The 24,333-nt window shown below is 41.7% G+C and overlaps 1 protein-coding gene across 1 annotated transcript in view; it reads left to right on the top strand.

The window, feature by feature from the left end:
* The first annotated feature begins 2,787 nt into the window (after positions 1-2,787).
* LOC121868843 (C3 and PZP-like alpha-2-macroglobulin domain-containing protein 8) overlaps positions 2,788-24,333 on the top strand; it is an 88,663-nt gene continuing 67,117 nt past the window's right edge. Inside the window, exons 1-2 of the mRNA XM_042369826.1 lie at positions 2,788-3,529; positions 5,327-5,700. Of these exons, the coding sequence (XP_042225760.1) occupies positions 5,387-5,700 (314 nt within the window). The 5' untranslated portion in view covers positions 2,788-3,529; positions 5,327-5,386. The remainder of the gene's footprint in view (positions 3,530-5,326; positions 5,701-24,333) is intronic.

Here is a 24,333-nt window from a genome sequence, read left to right as displayed (position 1 = left end):
CGAATGGCCTTATCTCTCTCACACACACACACACACACACACACACACACACACACACACACAAGATACGACCCCTCAGGCATACCAACATACCGGTGACCTGTTTCGTCTGATGTAGATTTCATAGTCTTTCTAGTTCAACCTCTTAATGCCCGAATGGCCTTATCTCTCACACACACACACACACACACACACACACACACTACTACTACTACTACTACTACTACTACTACTACTTTGCTGTCACTCAGAATCGAGTATGACGACCATCCAGCTATGATACAATGATATGAGTTATTAGGGATGTCACCTTCATTGGTGAGTTTTGAGGTGACTAAAGAGGCAGATACGGGACCGACAGAGTTGTTCACAGTTGTTGCACATATGGAGGGCTACATGGAGTGCCGGAGAGGCGGCAGTGTCTTTCCGGCGTTGGCGCTTGTCTGCCTCGGTTTGCAGTTGGGCTAACTCGAAAGTATTGACACCTTTTCATGTGGTGCTCCTCCAAGCGTTACGATGTGGAGTGATCGTCTCTCAGGAGAGGGGGTCGATTTGGCACTTTTTCATGTTTGTCTTAAGACTGTCCTTATACCTTTACATTTGCCCGCCAGCATTATGTTTACTATTCGTTAGGTGACTGTAAAGTAGCTGCTTTGGCAGTCTACTGTCGTCCATGCGGGTAACATGGCCAGTCCAGCGTAGTTGTTCATGGATAATGGTAGCCTCGTTGCTCCTGCAGTTGGTGTCTGAGAGAATACAGGCATTTGTTAGCACACACACCCACACACGCCCACACCCACACACGCCCACACCCACACGCATACACACGCACACACATCCCCACACACACCCGCACACGCACACAGTAGGGCAACCGTTCCTCTGGTTCGGGTACACACATGGGTAAGAATGCGTCCCAGTTCTCATGATACCATACGCTGTCTGTAATTCCCGAGCGAGCACCGAGGCATCCGTTCAATGGCCGGCCCCCTGGTTCTCCTCTGCGTATAGGTGACCCCCTATCGGGTAAAACTGGTTACGGGACAACTAAAGTAACCTGATAGAAAAAGATCGTCACTGTGAGCTTAGAATCACACACACACACACACACACACACACACCAGCTATATAAAATTTGCTACGCTTCACAATAAACCACCAACAGGTAAAGTTCACTTGCTGCTCTACGCCTGTTACTGCCGTGTGTGTGTGTGTGTGTGTGTTTGAGACAGCCTTCAATCCTACACACACACTCAACCTTCTCTTTTCGTTTACACCTTAACACAACAGCTGCCCCGTCATCTTAACACCACAGTTGCCCCGTTATCTTAAAACCACAGCTGCCCCGTCACCTTAACACAACAACTGCCCCCGTCACTTTACTCGACAGCAGCGTTAAAAAGGACAGAGTGACTATCGGTTTAAAACCTTAAGTACACGTAATGAAAAATGGGAAAACGGAAATATTTTAATTCGAAATTTAGGCAAAGAATGGCACTGTACACATACCCGAAATGATGACCAATGTAAATTCCCGAACAGAAATAAAAAGAGAGAGGATGAAAAAGTGGGGGAAAATTATATTACATAAAAATAAAATAAGTCATTCGTCCACGGAAATTTGCACGCGCGCGCACACACACACACACACACACACACACACACACACACACACACACACACACACACACACACACACACACACACGAACGTTTCAAGTCAGTAACCTTCATACATAGACCTGAATTTCGTGTCATATAAACATACCAACCCTGCAGTGCGTGGAATGACACACGGGCGATAAGAACGACAAAGTACAATGAATGAACAAAACAACAAATAAGCGTCAAGACGACTAAAGAAATAAATTGATACGAGAAGAAAACAGATACGTAAATTAGGATCCTTATTAGTGTACAGTGAGTGAAATGATTTAATATTCAGACTCACCACAACAAAAGCACAGCACTGATGACCTGAAACTCTAGAACGTTTAATAATATCAGGTCAGAGAGCCACCCAAGCGAGACACCAGTCCATGTGAACTTAACCTTCTCCTCACCTTGACCAGACGCAGACCTACCCAGTACTGTACTCTCAACACCGCCCTTAGTTAAGTGAACCGTCACCGCCATACCAGAAATATAAATGTATTTTTTTCTACTTATATCGATATTTATTCATTTATCTACGAATTGTTGAGATTCTGGAGGAGGCACACGTGGTAAGGTCATGTGGTGGAGGTCAGCATCACCCGGCATTAGTCTCCACCTCATCTTGATCAACGACAAGAAGATCTCCAAGATGTAGTCAAGAATTTTACCTCAAGGTTTAAAGACAATTGCTCAAATCGTCAGGTGATGAGAGCAGCTCAAAACAGAACAACAAACATAATCAGTACATTTGCATACTCGTCCAGTTCTGTTCACTAAATAAATAAATGAATAGTAATTAACACCAATATCATCAAATTAATTAGGCCACAACCAATAGATAAAACGAAAAGGTGAAAAATTTTAGATTACATAATTAGTAAGATTATTATCATTATTATCATTATTATTATTATTATTATTATTATTATTATTATCATTATCATCAGTTACCCACCATTAACATTTCCTTGTACCCCGGTAGGCTCCCAGAAGTTAGAGGACAACCACCTGCTAAAGTTCACAAAATCTGGCCCCACCTTTACACTTAACTGTCATAAAAAAAGAACAAAGTATATACAGCCGGCAGTACAGGGAGCTGACTAGGTCGGGGCGACAGTGTGCAGTCGTCAGTAGAGGCAGACAGGCAGAACGAGTCACCCAGGATATATTGTGAAGGCGAAGTGAGGGATCACTACAATGCCGCCGCAGGATTTTTAACACTCGCTTACTCACGCGTTCCATAAATACGGAACTAAACAACACGCTGCCACCCGACCTACTCTTGACCTTGGTGGAAAATATAAATAAATACTGAACAAGTGATGAGGCTGTACCATGCATTATTCTTGTGATGGATGAAAATAATTACACCTATGGACTCGATATGACGTGATATTTGTTGTGCTTGAGAAAATGAATAATGAAAACGTGTGTAACAGCTGTTATGGTATTACCTGTTTGTGATGAAATTAATAAAAAAATGAGTAAACATATATGGGCTTTACAACAGTGACTGTTAGTGACATTGTTACCAACTACATAACATCTTACCATAGAAAAAACAAATTTATTAGCGTAATTCATAAAAAAAACGATTTATAATGACAAATGGCGAGTGATTACAAAATAAGATGAAACAAGAACTATATGGGTAATAATTTTAACTACAAATACAAATAACAGACTTGTGTACGTACGCATGCGCGCGCGAGTGTATATATATATATGTGTGTGTGTGTGTGTGTGTGTGTGTGATTCAAAGATGATAACCAATCCTAAATAAAATCACCTGTACGTGTCCGTGTGGCCCAGTGATTTAACAATGATCCCCAGAAAACAACGACAACAACTGCAAAGAAATACAACAATGAAAGGTGAGGAACGCATTAATGGATAATTGGTGTTGTTCCGGTAAGGTAAAGGTGCACAGTACACACGGAAAACAAAACAGTATCGTTATCTTTCCGGATGACTCCAATCAATTTCGAAATGATCAAAAACGACTTGTGTTACCTCGGTAGGGTTGTCAAAATACTTCTTTCGTGGTGTCATATTGTTTCACACAAAAAGTGGGTAAGATACTTTTTTACCCTGTGTACGTAGTCAATTAATTATAAAAAAAGTGTCTCGCCAAATATCAATCTCGAATCAACAGACAATGGCATAACCCAACAAGACACACACATCCTCTCTCTCTCTCTCTCTCTCTCTCTCTCTCTCTCTCTCTCTCTCTCTCTCACTGTACTTTCTTCCCACTGTCCTCTCTCTCACTGTCCTCTCTCTCACTGTCCTCTCCAGCCTACACTTTCATCCACGATCACCTCCACCCACTAAGAAGGCCACAGCAACTATCCTTGACTACCTCACAATTAATAATCTCTCCAGGAGTCGGGGCCTCAATCCTAACACTACACAGGTAAATCACAGAAAAAAAAAGGCGAATCGATTTGAATTTCATTCGTATAATTTTTTTCTCACAACTTTTATCTTCTACAGGTGACCGATTACTCCTGTGCGTGCGTGTGTGTGTGTGTGTGTGTGTGTGTGTGTGTGTGTGTGTGTGTGTGTGTGTGTGTGTGCGTGCGTGTGTGTGTGTGTGTGTGAGCTTTTTATGAGGGTCACCTTGGGTATACTGCACCTGTACTTTACTCCTGCGACTGGACTTTGATTCACCTTCCTGAAAATACACCCAGCCAACCACTTCCCCCACCCCACCAACTCCCAGTCAACCACACCCCCCCACCAACTCCCAGTCAACCACACCCCCACCAATACACCCAGCCAACCACTTCCCCACCCCCACCAACTCCCAGTCAACCACACCCCCACCAACACACCCAGTCAACCACTACCCCCACCCCCCACCAACTCCCAGTCAACCACACCCCCACCAACACACCCAGTCAACCACTCCCCCCACCAACACACCCACATATTATAAAATAACTACTAACCATGTTTTTAAAGCCTTGGCTAATCTAGGATCAATATTTCCCCCAAGCTGATCACCGGCCTCCTCCCTAATTACCATAACCACTCAGGGCTGTCTGCTAGAGGTTCTTTAGTAGGCAAACTTTCAATCACTATCTGGTGGAGAGTTGAGATGGTAAATAGATGGCTGGGCCTCGATTCTCAAAGGATAAAATTTAAACATTTCCTTAATTGACGATATGTAAACGCAAATAATTGGCCCGCGATATAAACACGGTAACCAATATGACATCAAAATTACATTGTGACAGTTCCGTGAGGTGACGTGTTGTCTGAGCCCCAGTTAAGTAAATAATATAATGTAAGAACCGATTAAAACCCAAGCCTTGACGTATTACCTTTAAGGCTCCTATTCCTCTATTGTAGTTTCTTCATCAATGTCACTAGCTCCAGCGCTGGTATATTACCTCACTGACAGATAAACCATCTCAAAAAAACTTTCTTTTTTTCGCCCGCTCGTGCTGCGCTGCCATAAGATAGAGTATGACACAATTATTGGTCACCCTTGTCTTGTGCACTTCAATATTAAGTGTAAGATTATCCCAAATACTTGTAAATGTATCCCTACTCGTGCTGTGGTCATAATCCAATATGTAAATCACATCTAATCAAATTTATGCAAAATGCTTACCGTTGACAATCTATTCAATGATAGTGAGAGTATTTTTCTATTGTTGCAGGTGTGGATGATATCGTGTAGAGAAGCTGGATGGGTGTGAGGTAAGTGTGGAGAGGTGTGTATGTTGTTACGTACACAACAAGAGTCCTTCCCGTCCGCTATGTTGCCCACACCACAACAACTCGTCCCAATTCTTGTCCTTGGTCTGACCCTTGGCGTGGCCCAGGTCATGCCCCAAGCCAAGGACACGGGTGACGACATAACAACAACGCCCCCCGAGTCCAATAGACAACGAGGATGGAGGCAGGAAGCAATCAGACAGGGTCATCAGGACCTTACGGGGGGTGATCTAGTCAACAAGGAGACCAATAAGAGATGGAGCAACGTTATCGGACGCATGGGGTCAAGCAGTCGCCCTCTGGACACTAGGAATCCGTGAGTACCTGTCACTTTAATAACCCACAAAATCCACTTTTACAACCATTATCATGCTCAGGGGTAAGCAGGTGGGTAGACGTCCTAGTAGGCAGATGGGATGGCAGGTTTATAAGAAGATTGTAGGCAGGATTATAGGCAGATTTGCAGGCAGTTGTAGAGAGGTTTGTAAGCAGGTGTATAGGCAGGTTTGTAAGCATGTTTAAGCATGTTTGTATAGAGGTCTAAATCCAGGAGTATGCAGGTTGTAGACAGGTGTACAGGCAGGTATCCCGTCATGACATCTCTACGTCCTCAACACCCGACCAAGGAACTGCATGATAAACACAAACTTAACAACTAAACAAAATATCCCAACAACAAACTCACATTTCCCATCAATCAAAACAAAAACAAAGATTGTGTTCATTGTACACTACCTCCCCCCATCTCATGTCATAACAAAATGTGTACAACGCGTAAAAAAAAAAAAAAAAGGTACTAGGTCATTATTGTATCCAAATTTAAGCTTCCTAGATAAAAAAAATTTCGACATTACCGACGCAGACAACCCCCCCCCTCTCCTCCATTTCGGAATTCATATCCCGCGACACAAGGAGAAGGACCAGGGAAGCGGGGAGAGGAAGGTAATACAACCAATCTCCTTCATCTGCCACTCCTCGTCTCTTGTCTAAGGTAAACGCTCAACAGAGACCATCAGTGCGGGATAATTCCTCGCCCAATTATCAGCCGTGTTGTGTTTAGCAATAAAAGAACAACACACAATTCCTACGGTGACCATCACGTTTACAAAGATGCACACAACGAGGGCGCTTACCTGGGAAATGATGGGCGTTCTTTGTTTCCCAGGGAGGACGTCTGAAACACCCTCCAGTTATTTATTGTTTTTCTCTCCGTTTAAAAGCGCCTAAGGTACATATTCCGGAAATTAAAGCGGAGAAAGAGCAGCGGAGTGGTGCATTTTCCTAGACGAGGTGGTGGTGGTGGTGGTGTTGGTATGAACTGGTTGGTAGGCAGGTATGTGACTTAGGTGGTAGGCAGGTGTGTGAGTGTCTGTCTGTCCATCTGTCAGAAATACCAGGCGAATCTTAAAAATAAAATTATGTTTACGAGGAATACTGTCATTCAGTACACCCACCTGCTAGACCATAAGATAATTTTACCCTGAAGGATAACGAAGGATTCCTGTAATGTGTTGCCTGGATATGAACTCTCGGGCCTGAAAGTTTTTTTTACCAACGAAAATGAAAACCTGATATGATATTACCACCCCCCTCCACTCCACAACCCTCCCGTCCACCCAAAAATTAAAGAGGCTAACCGAATCCCACAGCGCCTTGTGTGTAATACGCGTCTGCCACAACCCACGCAGCGGATTTTAATGAAAATCGGTACACTAGTAGTTTTTTCCATTGATTCCTAAAACAAATTAAAATTTTTGGAGAAATAAAAAAAAAATAAAGTTACAGCATATTTAAAGTGTATTTACAAGCAGATAAATGTATAGACAGATACCTTTCAGACAGGCACCCTCGATAGTCGTAATGTTACTGTATGCTTTCCACGTGTCACTTACAATGGTTGTGTTAGGTTAGGTTAGGTTAGATATCCTAGCAACACATCCTAGCAACAAACTACCCCCAGCATACACGATGCCGTATACGTCCACCACGCGGGAAAGCATCAAGGTCCCAAAGGCTGACTAACAACATTACTGACTGACCTTGGTGGTGGCGAGTCGATTAATTATTATCAATTCAGCCTCGGCGCCTCACTTACCTGCTGAAGAAAATGTTACGTAAATACATAAACAGAATTCATAAATCGATACATAACATTGTAAACATTATGAAAAATAAATATCAGTACAGAAAATAACACATAGTGAAAATATATAAAATAATACATGCCGGTAAATACAATTAGTGGTATGAATAACTGACCAAATAACATACGGTTAACTAATGTATATTTACCAAGAGTAAATAACAACAAAACACATTGTGAAAAAAATTATTTTGGTGAGGAAAAGTTGGTGATCACAAGGAGAGTTGTTGATGCTTCTCTGGCGAACAGCCGGTCATATGTAGTTAATAATAGACTATTGTAATTATTTACATCGAAAAATATCAAAGGAATTAAAAAAAGTGAGAAAATACGAATAACGTCGGAAAGTGAGTAAACAAGGTTAAAGACTTACTTGCTTTTGAATTATTTATTAGTTAAAGTCTGCCAATTTTGTTATTCAATTATTTGCTGAAGTTACCAGTTCCCCTATTTTCAAATTCTGATGAAATACACAGGTTCTCAAGGTGGGTACGAGGAGTCTACCTGTGCTGAATATAAACGTTTGGCCTTAACCAAATAAAATATACAAAATGGAATTCATTAGTGAAGGGATTAATGAAGTTGGACACTAAAATATTCAACAGTACACGAACGCCAACAGTGACGTCACGGTTCACACTGGTTGGCAAAACAAGGGTCGGGAGAGATGTACGGATGGGTTGTTTGTCGGAATTCTTGAAAAGTCAAAATATATTCATATTGATAACTTTCTTGGCACATTCTAGTGACAAGTTTACACCAACATTACACGAATATAGTAATGAACATTTGATATTATATAAATAATGCACAGCCCATTGAAATGTGCTAATTCGAGGACTCATATTTGAAAGAAGGTGAAAAGAGTACAGCTTATATAGTAATTAGAAACAGGTAAATTTGTAAACAATTATGAGATTATAATTTTCAGACATTTATGACAATGGATGTGTGTACAGTACATGGGCAGTCACGGGCAAAATACTTACTTTAGCTTGGCATCACACCAATGGTAATAGTTTTGCTTCTGCATCCCATTAACAGTTAACGCTCAAGTCCAGATATACTCGTATCTAATATGGGGTCATGATAGTACACAAAATGTTCATAACTGATACATGTATATGAGCCCAAAGGTCAGAAAGTGATATAAACAAAATATGATGACATTGTACAGTCCCCCAAAAAGTATTGTTAGATATCGTCACTACAATTTGAACCACTAGAATAGACGAAATGCTTTGATATGATCCCAGTGTATCGTCACAAGTTGGTACGCCTGCTCGTCATATCCACAACTGCTAAAGATGGGGGTAGGAGTGGGGGGGAGGGAGTCGTTCACTTATGGCATACAAGATACTTCAATATACAATAACATGAAATCCATTAAGGTATATTAATGTATGTATCGTTCAAAAACGTATATACTAATTCATGGTCAAAGGTAGAGTAACATCGCTCGGAAAGCCTTGAATCACATCGACTCTATGGCTAACGATACATTTTGGGGGACTGTATACATTTATGGGATATATGCAGCAATTGTAAACTATGTGTCAATTTTAGTGTACACAATGTGGCATATAATGGATACCGAAAGATGTTAACACATTTTGAAATTAATGCAAACTCCAACATGTATTAATTTCCGATTATTTTTTTTAACATTGTACAGGTGTGTATAAGGGAAAACCATGTAAGGCGTGTTGTAGCCTATTACAGTAAACAGAGATTCCTATCAGATACAAGTACAATGGGAATGACAATGTTCACAATAGTTCTTTTACCTAACATCATCCTGAACAAAAATGTTTAAGGTCATCAAGTAGTTGTTCTCTGAAGGTTAGACCATTGTGCATTTCCAACAATTCTGGCAGTCTTTCTTATACCCCCACACGACCACCTCACATCAATTTTGAGAAGCTTCAAGGAGAGTCGGGCAGTAACTCATCGTCCATTTGTTTGGTAAGGAGAGGCTCACGTTGGTGGATTTCTTGACACAGACTTTCTCCTTGCAGACAGTCCAATCTTCTTCCTGGTCCTGGCCACTAGTTTGGTCGCAGAGTTCTATGTCGAGCCACTTAATGTCACTGTCTTCTAGGGGTGTGTTTACACGAGAAACGTGCCATCTTCGACGTCTATACCAATACAGATGAGTCTAATCAAATATCAGAGCACATACGCTCTCGGGTATGATTTCAAGCGCCACAACAAGAGCGTCTGACTGACTGGTGTTGGGGATTACTGGCCTCTTCGCCTTTGGGCTATTTCGGCCGAAGCTGATGTCTTCTTTCTTCTTTTAATCTTGGTCTTCTTTCTTGCTACAACTAATCTGATGTTCTTGTTTCTTCTTTTCTTGTTATTCTTGTGTTCTTCTTGTTCTTGGTATTTTGGTTACTTCGTTCTTCTTGTTGTTTTATTTGGGATGAATTATGGTATGCGTGAGTGATATGATGGTGAGTTACTGACAGACCAGATGAAATGGCTTGTTAGGTGACTAGTTTCTCTGTGATTTTTTTTTTTTTTTGTCTTTTGTAGCCCGTGTCTTTTTGTTTGAATATGTGTTGGTGGGTGTCAGTTTAACTTGATAAATGTGCGTGTTGTATGTAATGAAAAGGTTTGTGATGTGTCTCTCATGTTGTATGTTTTAATTTTTGTTTTATTCATTTTTATTTACTTTGGGGCATGGTTACATATATATTATAGATATAAAAAGAGTTCATGCGTGTGTCAATCATAACATGCCGATAAGATGGGTCTCCTTGAGGAAGGTTATTACTGCGTCACTTATGGTGATATCATCTTGCAATAGGTTGGGTACAGTCAGCACGAAGCCTTGCTCGGCAGCTAGCATCACCAGCTGCCGGCGCTCTGGTTCGTACTGGCTGCACTCCGTCAGAATATGTCGGATGGAGAGAATTTTTTTACAAGTGGCACAGATAGGTGGGAAGGAATTGTCAAGATAGGCCTCTAGGTGGGTCAGATAGGTACAGTTCAGCCTTAGTCTGGCGAGAACGACCTCTTCCCTCCTATTCTTTCTATATGCTGAAGGCCAGTTTCCTATGTTAGGCTTCCAGTTGTTGTGAAGATTTAACCTAGTCCATTCAAGTTGCCACTTTCCAATTGTATATGTCTTCCCCAAGGAGAGACACGACTGAGGCTCCCAGGGTACATTAGTTGTCTCCCCGAGACCCACAGTCGCTCTTGCTAATCTGTCTGCCCGTTCATTGCCCCAAATGTTGCAATGCCCAGGCACCCACACCAGCACAATATTCTTGGCACACTCATGTAATTTATTAATAATGTTGCCCTGTATCTCATTGCTGGTAGTATCACCACCTTGAATTGCTTTAAGAGCTGACATGGAATCTGAAATGACAGCAACATCATTGACATTGCTTGTTATTGCAATGTCAATGGCTCTACTTATTGCGAACATCTCTGCAGAGAATATGGTTGTATGCCGCGGCAGGCGGGAGCTCCACTCCCCGTCTCTGCTCCAGATACCGGCTCCAACGTTGTCGTCAGTCTTGGACCCATCGGTGTACACGTGAGTATAGGCGCTGTATCCTTCCAGAAATTGATAGAAAAGTTGCCTCAGGAGCTCAGGATGAAGGTCATTCTTCGCTCCCGGAAGCCACGATGTTTCCACATGGAAGTTGGGGTTCTCCCATGGCGGACACAACGGTGGAACGTATCTATCAACGTCTTCGAAATGGATACCAGCACCCTGGCACAAGGTCTGCAGGCGGACAACCGAGGACGGGGACCTACGCAGCTGGAGGAAACGGAATTTAGCAACAGCACACCAACCTGGGTGGCCTGTGCCTCGCTTCCTAGCCGCACTCAACCCGTACCTTAGCGTCAACATGTCCCTCCTGATGTGAAGTGGAGGGACGTGGGCCTCCACCTGTAGTTTACCTACACGTGTACACCTGTAAGCACCCAGACATAGACGAAGGCATCGGTTCTGTATTCTGGTCAGCTTTGCGAGTGCGGTGTCGCATGCCGAAGCATACAACTGACATCCATAATCAAGTTTTGATCTGATCAGGGTCTTATACACCATTAATAAAGATTTCCTATCGGCTCCCCATGTAGTACCTGATAAAACTTTCAGGATGTTTGTGACTTTAAGACATTTACTTTCAAGTTCGTTAATGTGGTTTTTCCACGTTAATTTCCGGTCAAAATGAACACCAAGAAATTTTACTGAAGTCTGAAATTTAATAGGAGTATCATTTAATTTTAATACTGGATTTCTAATGTAGCGTTTCTTAGTGAAGACTACTCCTACTGTCTTCTCAACTGAAAACCTAAATCCCCATTGTATTGCCCACTGTTCCGCGGCTTTTAGGCCGGCTTGCACCCTTTGTGCAGATAGCCTCTCAACTCGAGAGGAGCGCCAGATTGCGCAATCGTCAGCAAAGAAGGAGAATTTGAGGTCACTTAAGCTGGGGGCTGGTGATAGGAAATCATTAATCATTATAAGAAATAATATTGGGCCCAAAACGCTACCTTGTGGAACTCCATTTTCAAAGACAAATGTGTCTGACTTTACGTTACCTTTTAAATTGACGGAAAAAGTCCTGTCTTGCAAAAAATTACTAATGAAAATTGGCAAATTACCTCTCAGACCCAAGGCGTGGAGCGTCATCATGAGGCCAGTCCGCCATGTCATGTCGAAAGCTTTTTCTATGTCTAAGAATACTGCAATTAATGTTTCTTTACTGCAAAGAGCTTTTGAGATGTCAGTTTCAAGACTTATTAAATGATCTAGTGTGCTTCTACCTTGGCGGAAACCACACTGTCGATCATTCAATAAGTTGTTACTTTCCAAAAAATACATTAGTCTACGCTTTATCATACGTTCCATGACCTTACACAGACAGTTTGTGAGCGAAATCGGACGGAATGAGTTGGTGTTGTTCGGGCATTTGTCCCTCTTCGGGATCGGTACGACATGGGCAAAGTGCCATGAGTTTGGAAACGTTCTGGACGTCCAGATCTCATTGTACACTTCTAGCAATTTGTCCAGGTTTCCCTGGTCAAGGTGCTTAATCATCTCGTATCGTATACCGTCAGGTCCAGGAGTAGAGCCCTTGCCCTTATTAATAGCAAAGGAAAGTTCCTCTGGGGAAAATGCTCGATTGTAGCCCTGTTCGTCCCCGTTCTCGAAGTCGAGATGCAAGAGCTCGGCACGATCACGGAACACGCCGAAGCGTGGATCGTGATTGGTGGAGCTACTGGCATCTGCAAACTTCTGGCCTAGGGTGTTGGCAATGGCCTGGGGTTCGTCGAGAATCCGCCCTCCACTACTCACCTGTGGGATAAAACTCCTTCCTCCTTTGGATTTGACCCGGTTTATAGCCGACCATACCTCAGAGGAAGGGGTATCCTTGTTAATAGTGGAGACGAACGCCCGCCAAGACTCTCTCTTACACTCCCTGAGAACCCTCCTACCCTTGGCTCTAGCTTTTTTATATTCAATTAAGTTTACAAGTGATGGAATTCTATTGAATAAACGGCATAGCCTATTTCGCTCACAGACCACTCGTCGGCAGTCTGGTGTCCACCATGGAACTCCAGGCCTGTGGGTTTTTGCAGAAGTCTTAGGAATTGTTAAATCTGCTGCGTGTATTATAGCTTGTTGTATGTGTGTAATTTTGGTGTTGATGTCTTGTCCAATGGTGTCTATACGAACGGCTCCTGAGTAGGCCCTCCAGTCTGCTTTCCTAAGGTTGTAGCGCACCTCGGGAGTAGCCGTTGGGGCGCCACACTCGTAAGAAATGCAGATCGGAAAATGGTCGCTACCCAGAGAGTCGTCGTATGTAGAAAATTTACAATCTAATAGCAAGGCAGCATCAACTATAGAAAGATCTATAGCTGACGCTGTGCCAAATCGTTCGTCCACTCGAGTCGCACTACCGTCATTCAGAAGAGACAAGTTGGAGTTGAGGATAGCTGCAGCCACCTGCTCTCCCCTCCCGTCACTCCGGACACTGCCCCACCGCAAATGGCGAGCATTGAGGTCGCCGAGGATCATTTTCTTTCCTGGCAGGGGCAGTTGGTTAAATAGCTCCTCAAGCTCACCATCGTCAATGAGCCCGCCCGGAGGACAGTATAGTGAACAGATGGCAACATAGCCAGTCCGAATCTTAACTCTGCACGCCACAGCCTGCAGGTTCACGTTCAGATTGACTCTTTGTTGGGCGAATGAACTCCGAATGTATAGGGCTACCCCCCTTAGGTTGTCTCCCCTGTAGGACGTGTAGTTGTCGAATACAGGTGGGTCGTCGTGACCCGCAAGTAGCGTCTCTTGTAGGCAAAAAACGTCCGGCCGGAATAATGATAATTAGTAAATGAAATTGAGCATTTTTATTCCTAGCACCTCTGCAGTTCCACTGGATGATACTGAATTTTAAGTCTGAGAGTTGATATGGTCAGCGTTTTGGGCTTTATTTTTCTTTCCTCTTGTTTCTGGGGGGGAAAAGGGTACCGGGGAAGGATCCCCCGCATCAGATGAGCAGTCTCCCGGCTCCAAAAAGCCAGTACTCTGCTCGGCAGGGGCTCCCTGCCTCCGGAGTGTTTCAAGATAGCGAAACACTGGTTGTGGTGAGGAGTCTCTTATCATGCTTTCTGCCGAAAGCGATCTCCTCATTACGTTGGAGTAGGTAAGGTTGCGAGTATGTTTGGGTTTTGGGGTCAGGTATAACTTGTTGTTAGTTTCGGTCTCGTTATTAGTCATAGTTGTATTTGTGTTCTCGTCTTTGGCGTCTGTGGTTAGATAACCGGTGATTGTGGAGTCAGTCTGTGTTGCGATGGTCCTGGTCTCAGTCTGCGTTCCACTGATGCACATTTTGGGAGGTGAGGTATTTTTGGATACAGCGGATGCAAAGGACATTCCAGGTGTTGGTGTCTGCAAGGACAACTCCACCTGCCTCTTAGCCTCCTTATAGTCCAAATTGTTCTCTGCTCTCACTCTACTGATCTCATACTCCCTCAGGTAGGAAGGGCACTTCCTGTCTGAGGCAGCATGCTGACCCGAACAGTGGTAGCATTTTTCCTCCGTTTGTGTAGTCATCGTCCCTGTGTCCGGTCTGAGCACATTTGGAGCATACCTGGGTGTTACGGCAGGCCTTACCAGTGTGTCCAAACCTTTGGCAGTTAAAACAACGCATTGGGAATGGAATGTATGTTTTGGTATGGACCCTCTCATATCCTACCAAGACATGAGTGGGCCTAACAAGTCCGTCAAAAGTGAGTACAGCTGTAGTCGATCGTTTTCGCTCACCGTCTGTGGTCTTCCTATTAAATACGAAAGCATCGACGACTCCTTGATCTTTCATGTGGTACTTAATTTCGTCATTAGTCATCCCCTGAAATTCGTAGCTGTTAACTACAGCCTTACAGGTGTTGAGAAATGCTGGGATATACGGTTCCACAGTCGTTGAATGAAAAGTTTTTAGATTCAAGGCGTCCCTCATTTGCTGTGCGTCTTTAACGGTAACTTGGAGTTCGCCTTTTCTTGTCTTTCGGACTTTCTCCACGTCCCCTATCTGATCCTTAATGGCCTTCTGTATGATGAACCCATTAATTTTGTCAAACGAGGTAGACGTGTCAATAGTCCGAAAGTGGATTACTCGGGCCTTCTCAGTTGATACTTCAATGTTGCGTCTTTGTTGTGTAGTTTGGTCGGTAGCCGTTACATTGTCTGAGTTTGTCATTGGTCGTGGCAGTCGTGGGTCATGATTGGTCTCCCGCCTCTGCCTGTCCCTGCCTGGACGAGCAGAGGGGGGCTTGGTGTTTCCCCTCCCAGAGGGCATGGTTGGGGTGGCTGGGAACCACCCCTTGGGTACAGCTTTGCTTGTTTAATTACATATATTGATTTCGGTGCACTGAGGTTATGCAAGGCCCTCAGTGCAAAAAAAAAATACTTTTACTTAAGGACGACCCCCCGAACAGTGGTGTGCCTGCACGATCACAGACGTCACTGCTGGATTGGCCCAGGTTTTCCCCGACCCCAACTGGAGACACACAATCCCACTCCGTGAGGTGTGCACCACTGGGGGGGCTCTAGCACGAATACTGAATTATGAAAAATTCAGCAGGTGCCTCGGCCAGGGTAAGTAATAGAAAAAATGTAGTAAGAGAGAAAGCCCTCCTACCACGTCAGGAAGGACAACAGTTAGCGCTTCCCTCGCAGTTGTGTGGGTCACTCACACTAACTGTGGGGAGGGAATGCTAAGGTTGTCAATCCTGAGCGCTCGTGAGGTGTCAAAAATTGTACAAGTGACAAAGCCACTTTTAAAATGAATTGAATGAATGAATGAATTGCTGTGAAATGCTGTAGTGTTGTTGAACAGCAAGAACAAGTGCAAGTGCACAAGATGCAGCGGGCTATGGCGAACAGAAACCGTTACGCAGAGTACTGTTCCCGCAAGAACGTCAGTCTCCTCCCGTGTCCAATCAGCCTCTGACAAGAGCGTTTGTTAATCGTCTAAGTATGTAAAAATTCTGGTGCTTTTATTACGAATTGCACATTTGTTATGAACGTTTGGTTAATTGAAAAAGTGTGGAAATCTAATAACAATATAATATGTTCAAGGTTTCTTAATGTTATTTTCTGCCAACCAGTGAATCATTCATGAGTGAACACTGTATTTTTACACGCCGTATTATTATCACCAGTGGGTGGAGGGTGTAGGAGGGTGAGCCGAGTGGGTGAGGATCGATTCGTCAACCAGTACAATAAATGATGAGGATTTGGTCCCGCACAAACACAGGTTAATATTCAGGTAATCCAAATATTCTGTTAGAAGGTTGGGAGGGTTTATTGATGTACAGGATGGGAACAAGGGGTCTTCAGCTGACGCATACAACAGTCCTTTACCAAATAAGACACACAACAACAACAACAGCGAATGATGAATATAGTATCTCCAGTCGGAAGCTCTGTATCGCAGGGTTAACGGTTGAAGTATATACTGACCCACGAATGAAATGAATTGTAGTGAAGTGAGATGAAGTGTAATGAGGTATAGTGAGGGGATATGAAATGGAGTGAAGTGAGGTGAATGTAGTGAAGTGAGGTGAGTGTAGTGAAGTGAGGTGAAGAGTAATGAGAACATAAGAAACATAAGAAAATAAGGAGTCTGCAATAGGCCGGTTGGCCTATGCATGGCAGCTCCTGTCGAGAGTTACTACCACTCTACCATCCATGAATCTATCTAGCCTCCTTTTGAAACTTTCCAGCGTTCCAGCACTTACTACAAAGTTGCTAAGCTTGTTCCACTCGTCCACCACCCTATTTGTGAACCAGTTCCTTCCTATCTCCGTCCTAAACCTAAACTTATCCAACTTAAATCCGTTGCTCCGAGTCCTATACTGCTCGGATATTATAAGAACTTTATCAATATCCCCTTTATTGATTCCTTTCACCCACTTAAGAAAGTGCGGTGAAGTGTATTATCACAGACTCCTCACAGCTCGTAATTTACATACAACAAAATGTTCGCCAGCATAGAAAGTTGGCGTTAGTGATCTGAATTTATATGGGACAACGCAGGACCTTGGTGACTACTGCACTACTTCCACTTTCTGAACACGATGATGGCGCCGTCACAAAGCACGGCAGTCGACATGAAGGGGTTCTGTTTACCTGGGCTCTTTATTTTGTTTGTAGAAGAGATCCGTTTCCTATAACCCTCCTCCCCCCCCCCCTCCTCCTCCTCCAATCCGGAATGACACGTTTAAGGAAGTTGCGACAGCCTATCGTTCGTAGTGACTCCTCTGTAGAGTACAAACAATACTCCCATAGCGTGTGTTTACAGTACCACAGGAAATGCACAATTCCTTCCTTTGCCTACCATTATTGAACTATTCTTTTACCCACCATATTTCATTCCTCCTGTCTACAAGTACTTCAGTCCTTCTCTTGCTTACCATTAGACAAAATTCATCAAGCTTCCCGATTTCTTTGATGATTACCATTCAGAAATTTTGCCTATCATAAAAGGTATAAACTCCTTGACACAACAATTTCCACTTCTGATGCAAATAACACAAAAGATTTATGGATTTTCAATGCAACAGTCTTCAAGAATATTTCGATTTGCAAGTCCTAGAAAAAAAAATAATGATAGAACGTACAGTTGCCCACCATGATGTGTGAACCCATGGAGTATCCAGGGGATGACGGAGTCTGTGTAGGAGGGCTGACGGGGTACAGGGGTTGAGAAGGCTTAAGGTGTGGGGGTAAGAGGAATGGGAGAGGCCTTTTGTAGCTACCACACAGTATTTAATAGGAAAGGATATATATACGTAGGACGAAACAAATATTAGCAGTAGAATGTGTTACCACATATTACGAAAGTATTCAAAGCTCACTAAATCCAAACTGGGATTCAGGTGAGGATTTAAACACAGTTACTCAACACACACAGGGAAGCCTAACGTTAGCATTTAGCTGGCGCTACGTGCGGTATATACTGATGACTTAATGGACCAATGATTTATATATATATATATATATATATATATATATATATATATATATATATATATATATATATATATATATATATATATATATATATATATATTTCATGTAACTAATAATGAAATGGATAAGAAATCTTGATAAAATCACACGGGAAAATGGAAACAACGGAGTACTCTTATGCCTTATTCAAGACATCTTTCAGAGGCAACTGATTATATGGACAGAGAGAGGCTTTTAAATATACAGGGTGACCTAAAAATGATATAGTCAGGTCATAATGATGACATCCACTAATCCCCACACCAACACAAACGTAGAGGAGCTTAAGAGAAGGGTGGTGACGTGACTAGCCAGGTCAGGTCAGAAAAAAGGGACCCACAAAATAACTATCATACATCTAGATCAAAGGTTTTCAAAGCATTTTTAACCTTGGGCCACTGACAAATAAATTTATGTAACATATTATCAGTTTTGAACTGACCATCACTAAGGTTTATTGATTTTAATTCCATAATCAAACTAGCTTCAACAAGAAGTCTTTCTGTGACACAAGATGATTTGAATACTTCTAAGCTTTTTTCCCAAGCAATGGGGTGATTATTATTCCTAACATGAACAAACAAGGCACTGCTTTCAGATGCAGTTCTGATATTATACTTATGTTGTTTGATTCTGAACTGCAGTGTTTTTCCAGTCTGACCTACATAATTACAATTACATTTGCTACATGGAATACAATAAACACTTCCATTTACATTCAAATTTGGGCTATTCCTTATTAACATATTGGTAATGGTTGAGTCATACTTGAAAACAACATTAATATTTAGAAGCTTGAGGGACCGAACTAACGGGACAAATTCATTACGATAGGGCAGAGTCAAAATATTCTTAAGTGTAGGAACGTGTCTGGTTTGAGAGGAATGAAAGGATTTTGTAGCCCTTTTAAAACAACGATCAACAAACACAGAAGGGTACCCAAGTTTATGTGCAATAGAACGAATGTGTTTCAATTCATCGTCAATAAATTCAGAGTCACAAATACGCAGACATCTTAAGAACATAACAGAAAAAACTGACATTTTGGTAGACTCAAGGTGATTCGATAAAAAATGAATGAAACTGTCTACCTGTGTGGGCTTTCTATATACCTTAAATTTATAGTTTTGGCCATTTCTCATGATAAGCATATCAAGAAATGGAAGGGATTCATTTATTTCTCTTTCAATTTTGAATGTGATACTAGGGATATTATAAGAACTTTATCTATATCCCCTTTATTGATTCCTTTCACCCACTTAAAATAAGAGGTCAGGGATTAAACAGGAAATCAATGAGTAAACAAGAGGTCAAGGAGAAAACAAGAGGTCAGGGTGTAAACAAGAGGCCAAGGAGTAAACAAGAGGTCAGAGAGTAAACAAGAGGTCTGGGTGTAAACAAGAGGCCAAGGAGTAAACAGGAGGTCAAGGTGTTAAATATAGCAATGCTCGTGTTTCCTTATGAGCTACTAACCTAAATAAATATATATATAGGCACGGGAAGCAAAATTCTTACCATAAAAACCTGACTTGAACTTAGACCGTACTAGTAACATTTATCAAAGATCACAGGTATAGCAAAAGCGCACACTACGTATCTTAGCAGAGGCGGAACTTTCAACTTGTTTATCCTGTTGCAACGCAGTTTGCTTGCAATCTTAGAAACCTTCCATATCAGGATAGGTTAAAGAAACTAAACTTGCATTCCCTAGAAAGACGAAGAGTGCGGGGAGATATGATAGAAGTATTTAAGTGGGTGAAAGGAATCAATAAAGGGGATATAGATAAAGTTCTTATAATATCCGAGCAGGATAGAACTCGGAGCAACGGATTTAAGTTGGATAAGTTTAGGTTTAGGAGGGAGATAGGAAGGAACTGGTTCACAAATAGGGTGGTGGACGAGTGGAACAAGCTTAGCAACTTTGTAGTAAGTGCTGGAACGCTGGAAAGTTTCAAAAGGAGACTGGATAGATTCATGGATGATAGAGAATGGTAGTAACTCTCGACAGGAGCTGCCATGCACAGACCAACCGGCCTATTGCAGACTCCTTATTTTCTTATGTTCTTAATCTACAAAAAAAAGTCTCAAAACATATCCAAGTTGTTATTGAATCCTACTCACACTATTCGTCTCTGTTTAGTCTAGTATAGTCCATGCCTTGTCCAATACACACTATACTTCTATATATGCAATACAAATTGTGCAAAGTATAGTACTGTATAGTACATCCTAGTTTAGTTCTGTCCGGGCCCAGCCTTATGCACTCGAAAGTTCACCGAGTACAGTCCAGCGTTGTTGGGTCTACTCAATTACTTTCGCAACTCTACCACAGGTTCTGATCCGATCCTTCGCCAAATCAATAATCATATCTAACTCGTATCTCAAATTAGACTGGAACAATTATACCGGATTCAAGAAAATATTTCACCCCACGAATAATTATCAAAGGCATTTTAGGTTACTGCGTAGCACAGAATGCGAGTTGAGGTCGAACTTATCTAAATTTCCTCACGTTTAGCATTACCCAGCTCTCCATTTTGGCTCTAACCGCAGTTTTTTTTCTCGAAGATTTCCTGTTTTTACAGAAGACACCATTTTATTCTACCTCAGTGCAAAATACGCTACCTAACCTAGATATAAACTACTATTTTGCACCATCCATAATCCTAAGGCCAAGTGATAAGCACTTTGTCTACACCAAAATATAATAAATAAACTTAGGACTTAATGTGTAAACACCATTCATAACTGGTCCGGGATAATGTAAGCAGTGTACCCGACAATGGTTGGTTTATTATAATTATTATTATCCTTAAGGCCCTAAACTAACATTGAAACATCCAGATATTGTCAAAATGGGAAACACTGGCTATATTTTACTGAAGAAGAAAAATATGTACCAGACTGCACAAAATTATGCTTATTTTTGTAGGTAGGATTTAATCTGGTGAACAAGGAAGAAACTGGTTGAGCGAACCAATAGTTCAGTATCAGTCAGGCGTATATCGCGCCTTTGAACTCAATTACTTGTCCAGTAATGTTTATGGCTATCAAATTGTTACTTCGATTCATTCAAACTAATAATTACCTCTTACAACCAACATGAGTATATATATATTAAGAACCGTGGTCGCATTCTTGTCCTAATTGTACCAACGTTCCTTCACCTCACAAACTATACGATTGTGTGAGATGAGTAAGTAATGCACCAAAGATGACCCTGCCCCACTCCCTGCCCTGGCCTTGCTGGCTTGTACTATTTATTCACTTTCATCCCCAGCACTGTAAACACACCTTATTGTTGGGATGTTGAGAAAGAGGTAGACCTTCACTGGTTGCTACGACATACATACATACTTGCATACATAATATAATAATGGTTCCCCCACGTGTTACGAGGATGGCCGGCCCAAGGGCCACCTACCTGTAGGCGTGAATTTGTTAAAGATGTAGAAGCTGTCGCCAACACAACAACCAGACCCGAAGTTAACGAGCTGCATGACCCAGTGTCAAGGAATAGTCCGAGAAGACCGGACAGCTCGCCAACTGCACTGGCTCACCATTACCCCGGAATACGGCGATCCGCAAATCGATTGACATCAGGTCCCAATTACTACTGGGCAGACAGAGGCAAATGACGTAAAGAAACTTGCACATAGTTTCACCGTGCCCGGGGATCGAACCCGGGTCCGCTTGCTTGTGAGACGAGCATGCTGACCATTACACCACAGGAAGCCACATACATATATAGTGTACAGATATTCGAAAAACATTATGGGACCAATTGTGGACCCCTAATATAACCTTTTAATCATCTAAGAGCGACTGATTTATCTGCATATTCTAATCCAGCCAAAAATATTTAGCTTAGAATAGGCGAGAGAAAAAAAAAGACGGCAACAGATACCCTATAAAAGGTTTGTCTATGGGCGCCAACAGAGACAACACAGCACATTCAATCCAATGTGACCCAGACAAGTGCAGCCTCTCTGGACCTAACCTACGATTAGAGCGAGGATACCACGACACGAGGGAACATAATAAATATTAAGAAGACTATTAAGAATAAAGACGAAAGCTAAGTAAGGTGCTCCATTGTTTCCCTTTTCCCTGGATGTGTGATTTTATCAAGATTTATCTCATCCACGTTTTCATTGTGGATCTACAAAAACAAAAAAACAAAAAATTATATATATATATATATATATATATATATATATATATATATATATATATATATATATATATATATATATATATATATATATATATATATATATATATATAGTGTGTGTGTGTAATATGATCGCGAAATATCTTAATATTTAATATCGAGGGCAGCTACACTATAAATTCCTATGTTAATTTCTATGACGTAGTTGGAGACTTAGTTAAAGAATAGGTCATGGCTTCGTTCTTGCTGAAATTAATCTGATTTTTTTTGTAAAGTGAACGAGGCGCCGAGGCTATGACCTATTTGTTTTTAATGTATATTCGATACAGTATTTGTTTTTCGTAGTTCAACGGGGAAGTTATTTCCTGTAAGTTTACTTCCGTGATAAATATTTCACTACATTATTGGCGTTCCCTCACACAACACTGGACCTTAAGTGCACTCTGGAAAACTTTATCCCACTTTATCTCCTAATTGAGAGCCGCGTTAAATTACGGTAACATAAAAAAGACAGTTTAGAAAGAAAAAAAAACCTAAAATTGGATACCTCGCCGAGTCGCTGCTTAATAATTTAGAAGATAACTGACGCAGTGAAGAATTTGCTTAACTTCATAATTTCTGTAACACAAACACACACGTATACCATGATAATAATTGTGGTCAGTCCCTATTACAGTTCGGTAAAAATAAACTAGGCAGGGATTAGAACCGACTGGATCTAATACGATTAAAAACAAAATCAATAATGAAGAGGGTAATACTGTACTCCACATACCTTCAAACACGACGGACACTTACCAATGATCTTCCCAAATTACAGAGCTTCACTTTCTACACAAGATAACACGAACAAATTTCACTTGTAACTGACAATTATCTGAAATATTATCAACAGAATAACTTTACGTAACCCAGAAGAGAAACAGACTGAAACAGACAAAGAAAGAAGGGAAAGCGTCGACCTTTATCGATTAAAAAAAAAAAAACGTGAACCACTGAGCTCCGAGGTTATCAGCGGAGTGAACTAATATTACCTTGACGTTCTTATTGTGTACACATGCACACACACACATACACACTGACACACACACACATACAATATCACACAGTAAATTCTATAAGATCAATGATATATAGCAACGTGAAACACAAGCTCAGGGTGATCTGTTTTTGTACGTGTTCATACGGCACCCGGGTGATGGTGACCGCCCACTCATGGTTAAATGTCCCGCGGTCTTCGTGTAAACCAACAGACGTCGTACAGACTACCCCACGCCATCTGTTGATCCTGCGGCCAACTATTTGATAGGTGGCTTATGCGGTTTTCGCCTTGCTTTGCCTCTAACACTCAGCGTCATCTATTGAGGATCATCCCTATTATCAAACGATAGCAGGCCGTATCCTCATAATTTTATGGATAGATCTATTCTTTCATATATATACAAACCGTCAGTATATTTCTTAACTTATTAATGTTAACATATTGTAATAATAATAATAATAGTAGTAGCAATACTACAATAGTTGTAGTAGTCGTTGGTGCTGTAGTATTTATGTTAATATTCGGTTTATCATTATTTTGGTGCTTTCCATAGTACATTAATTTCTATATCACACAGGTTTAGATTCTGGCAAAGGCTTGAGATGCGCATCTGCTCCGATGTTGAATCTCTAGTCGTGGTGGTGTACAGGTGGGAGCCAACACACTGAAAGTGGGTAACATTACAGAGGGTTGTACCATTAACCTGGATGGACGGTGGAGGTGTAACTGAACTAGGGCAGGGTAGAAGAGAATCTGATCTTACGTACATTCACCTTAAAGACGAAGTGTGAAGACGAATCCGTGTAGGTCCTCAGGATCTCCTGTGAGCGACGAGGGTTTTTTTTTTTTTTTTTTTTTTTTACCGGGAATAGCCCACCGAGCATAGGTCATCGACCCATAACGGGGCCTGGGGTACGAAAAGATAAGAGTTAAAAGATTTTAAAAAATAGAAGAGAAGAAAGACTATATTAATCTACACCACGAAGATGCCGGAAAACCAGCTTTTGAAGTGAGACAGGCTGTAAGAGTATGGAAACACAGAAGAAG

Source organism: Homarus americanus, unplaced genomic scaffold, assembly GCF_018991925.1.
Source record: "Homarus americanus isolate GMGI-L3 unplaced genomic scaffold, GMGI_Hamer_2.0 scaffold30535, whole genome shotgun sequence".
Classification (NCBI taxonomy): Eukaryota; Metazoa; Arthropoda; class Malacostraca; order Decapoda; family Nephropidae; genus Homarus; species Homarus americanus.
The sequence above is the reverse complement of the archived record's forward strand: the minus strand, read 5'-3'. Positions and strand labels throughout refer to the sequence as shown.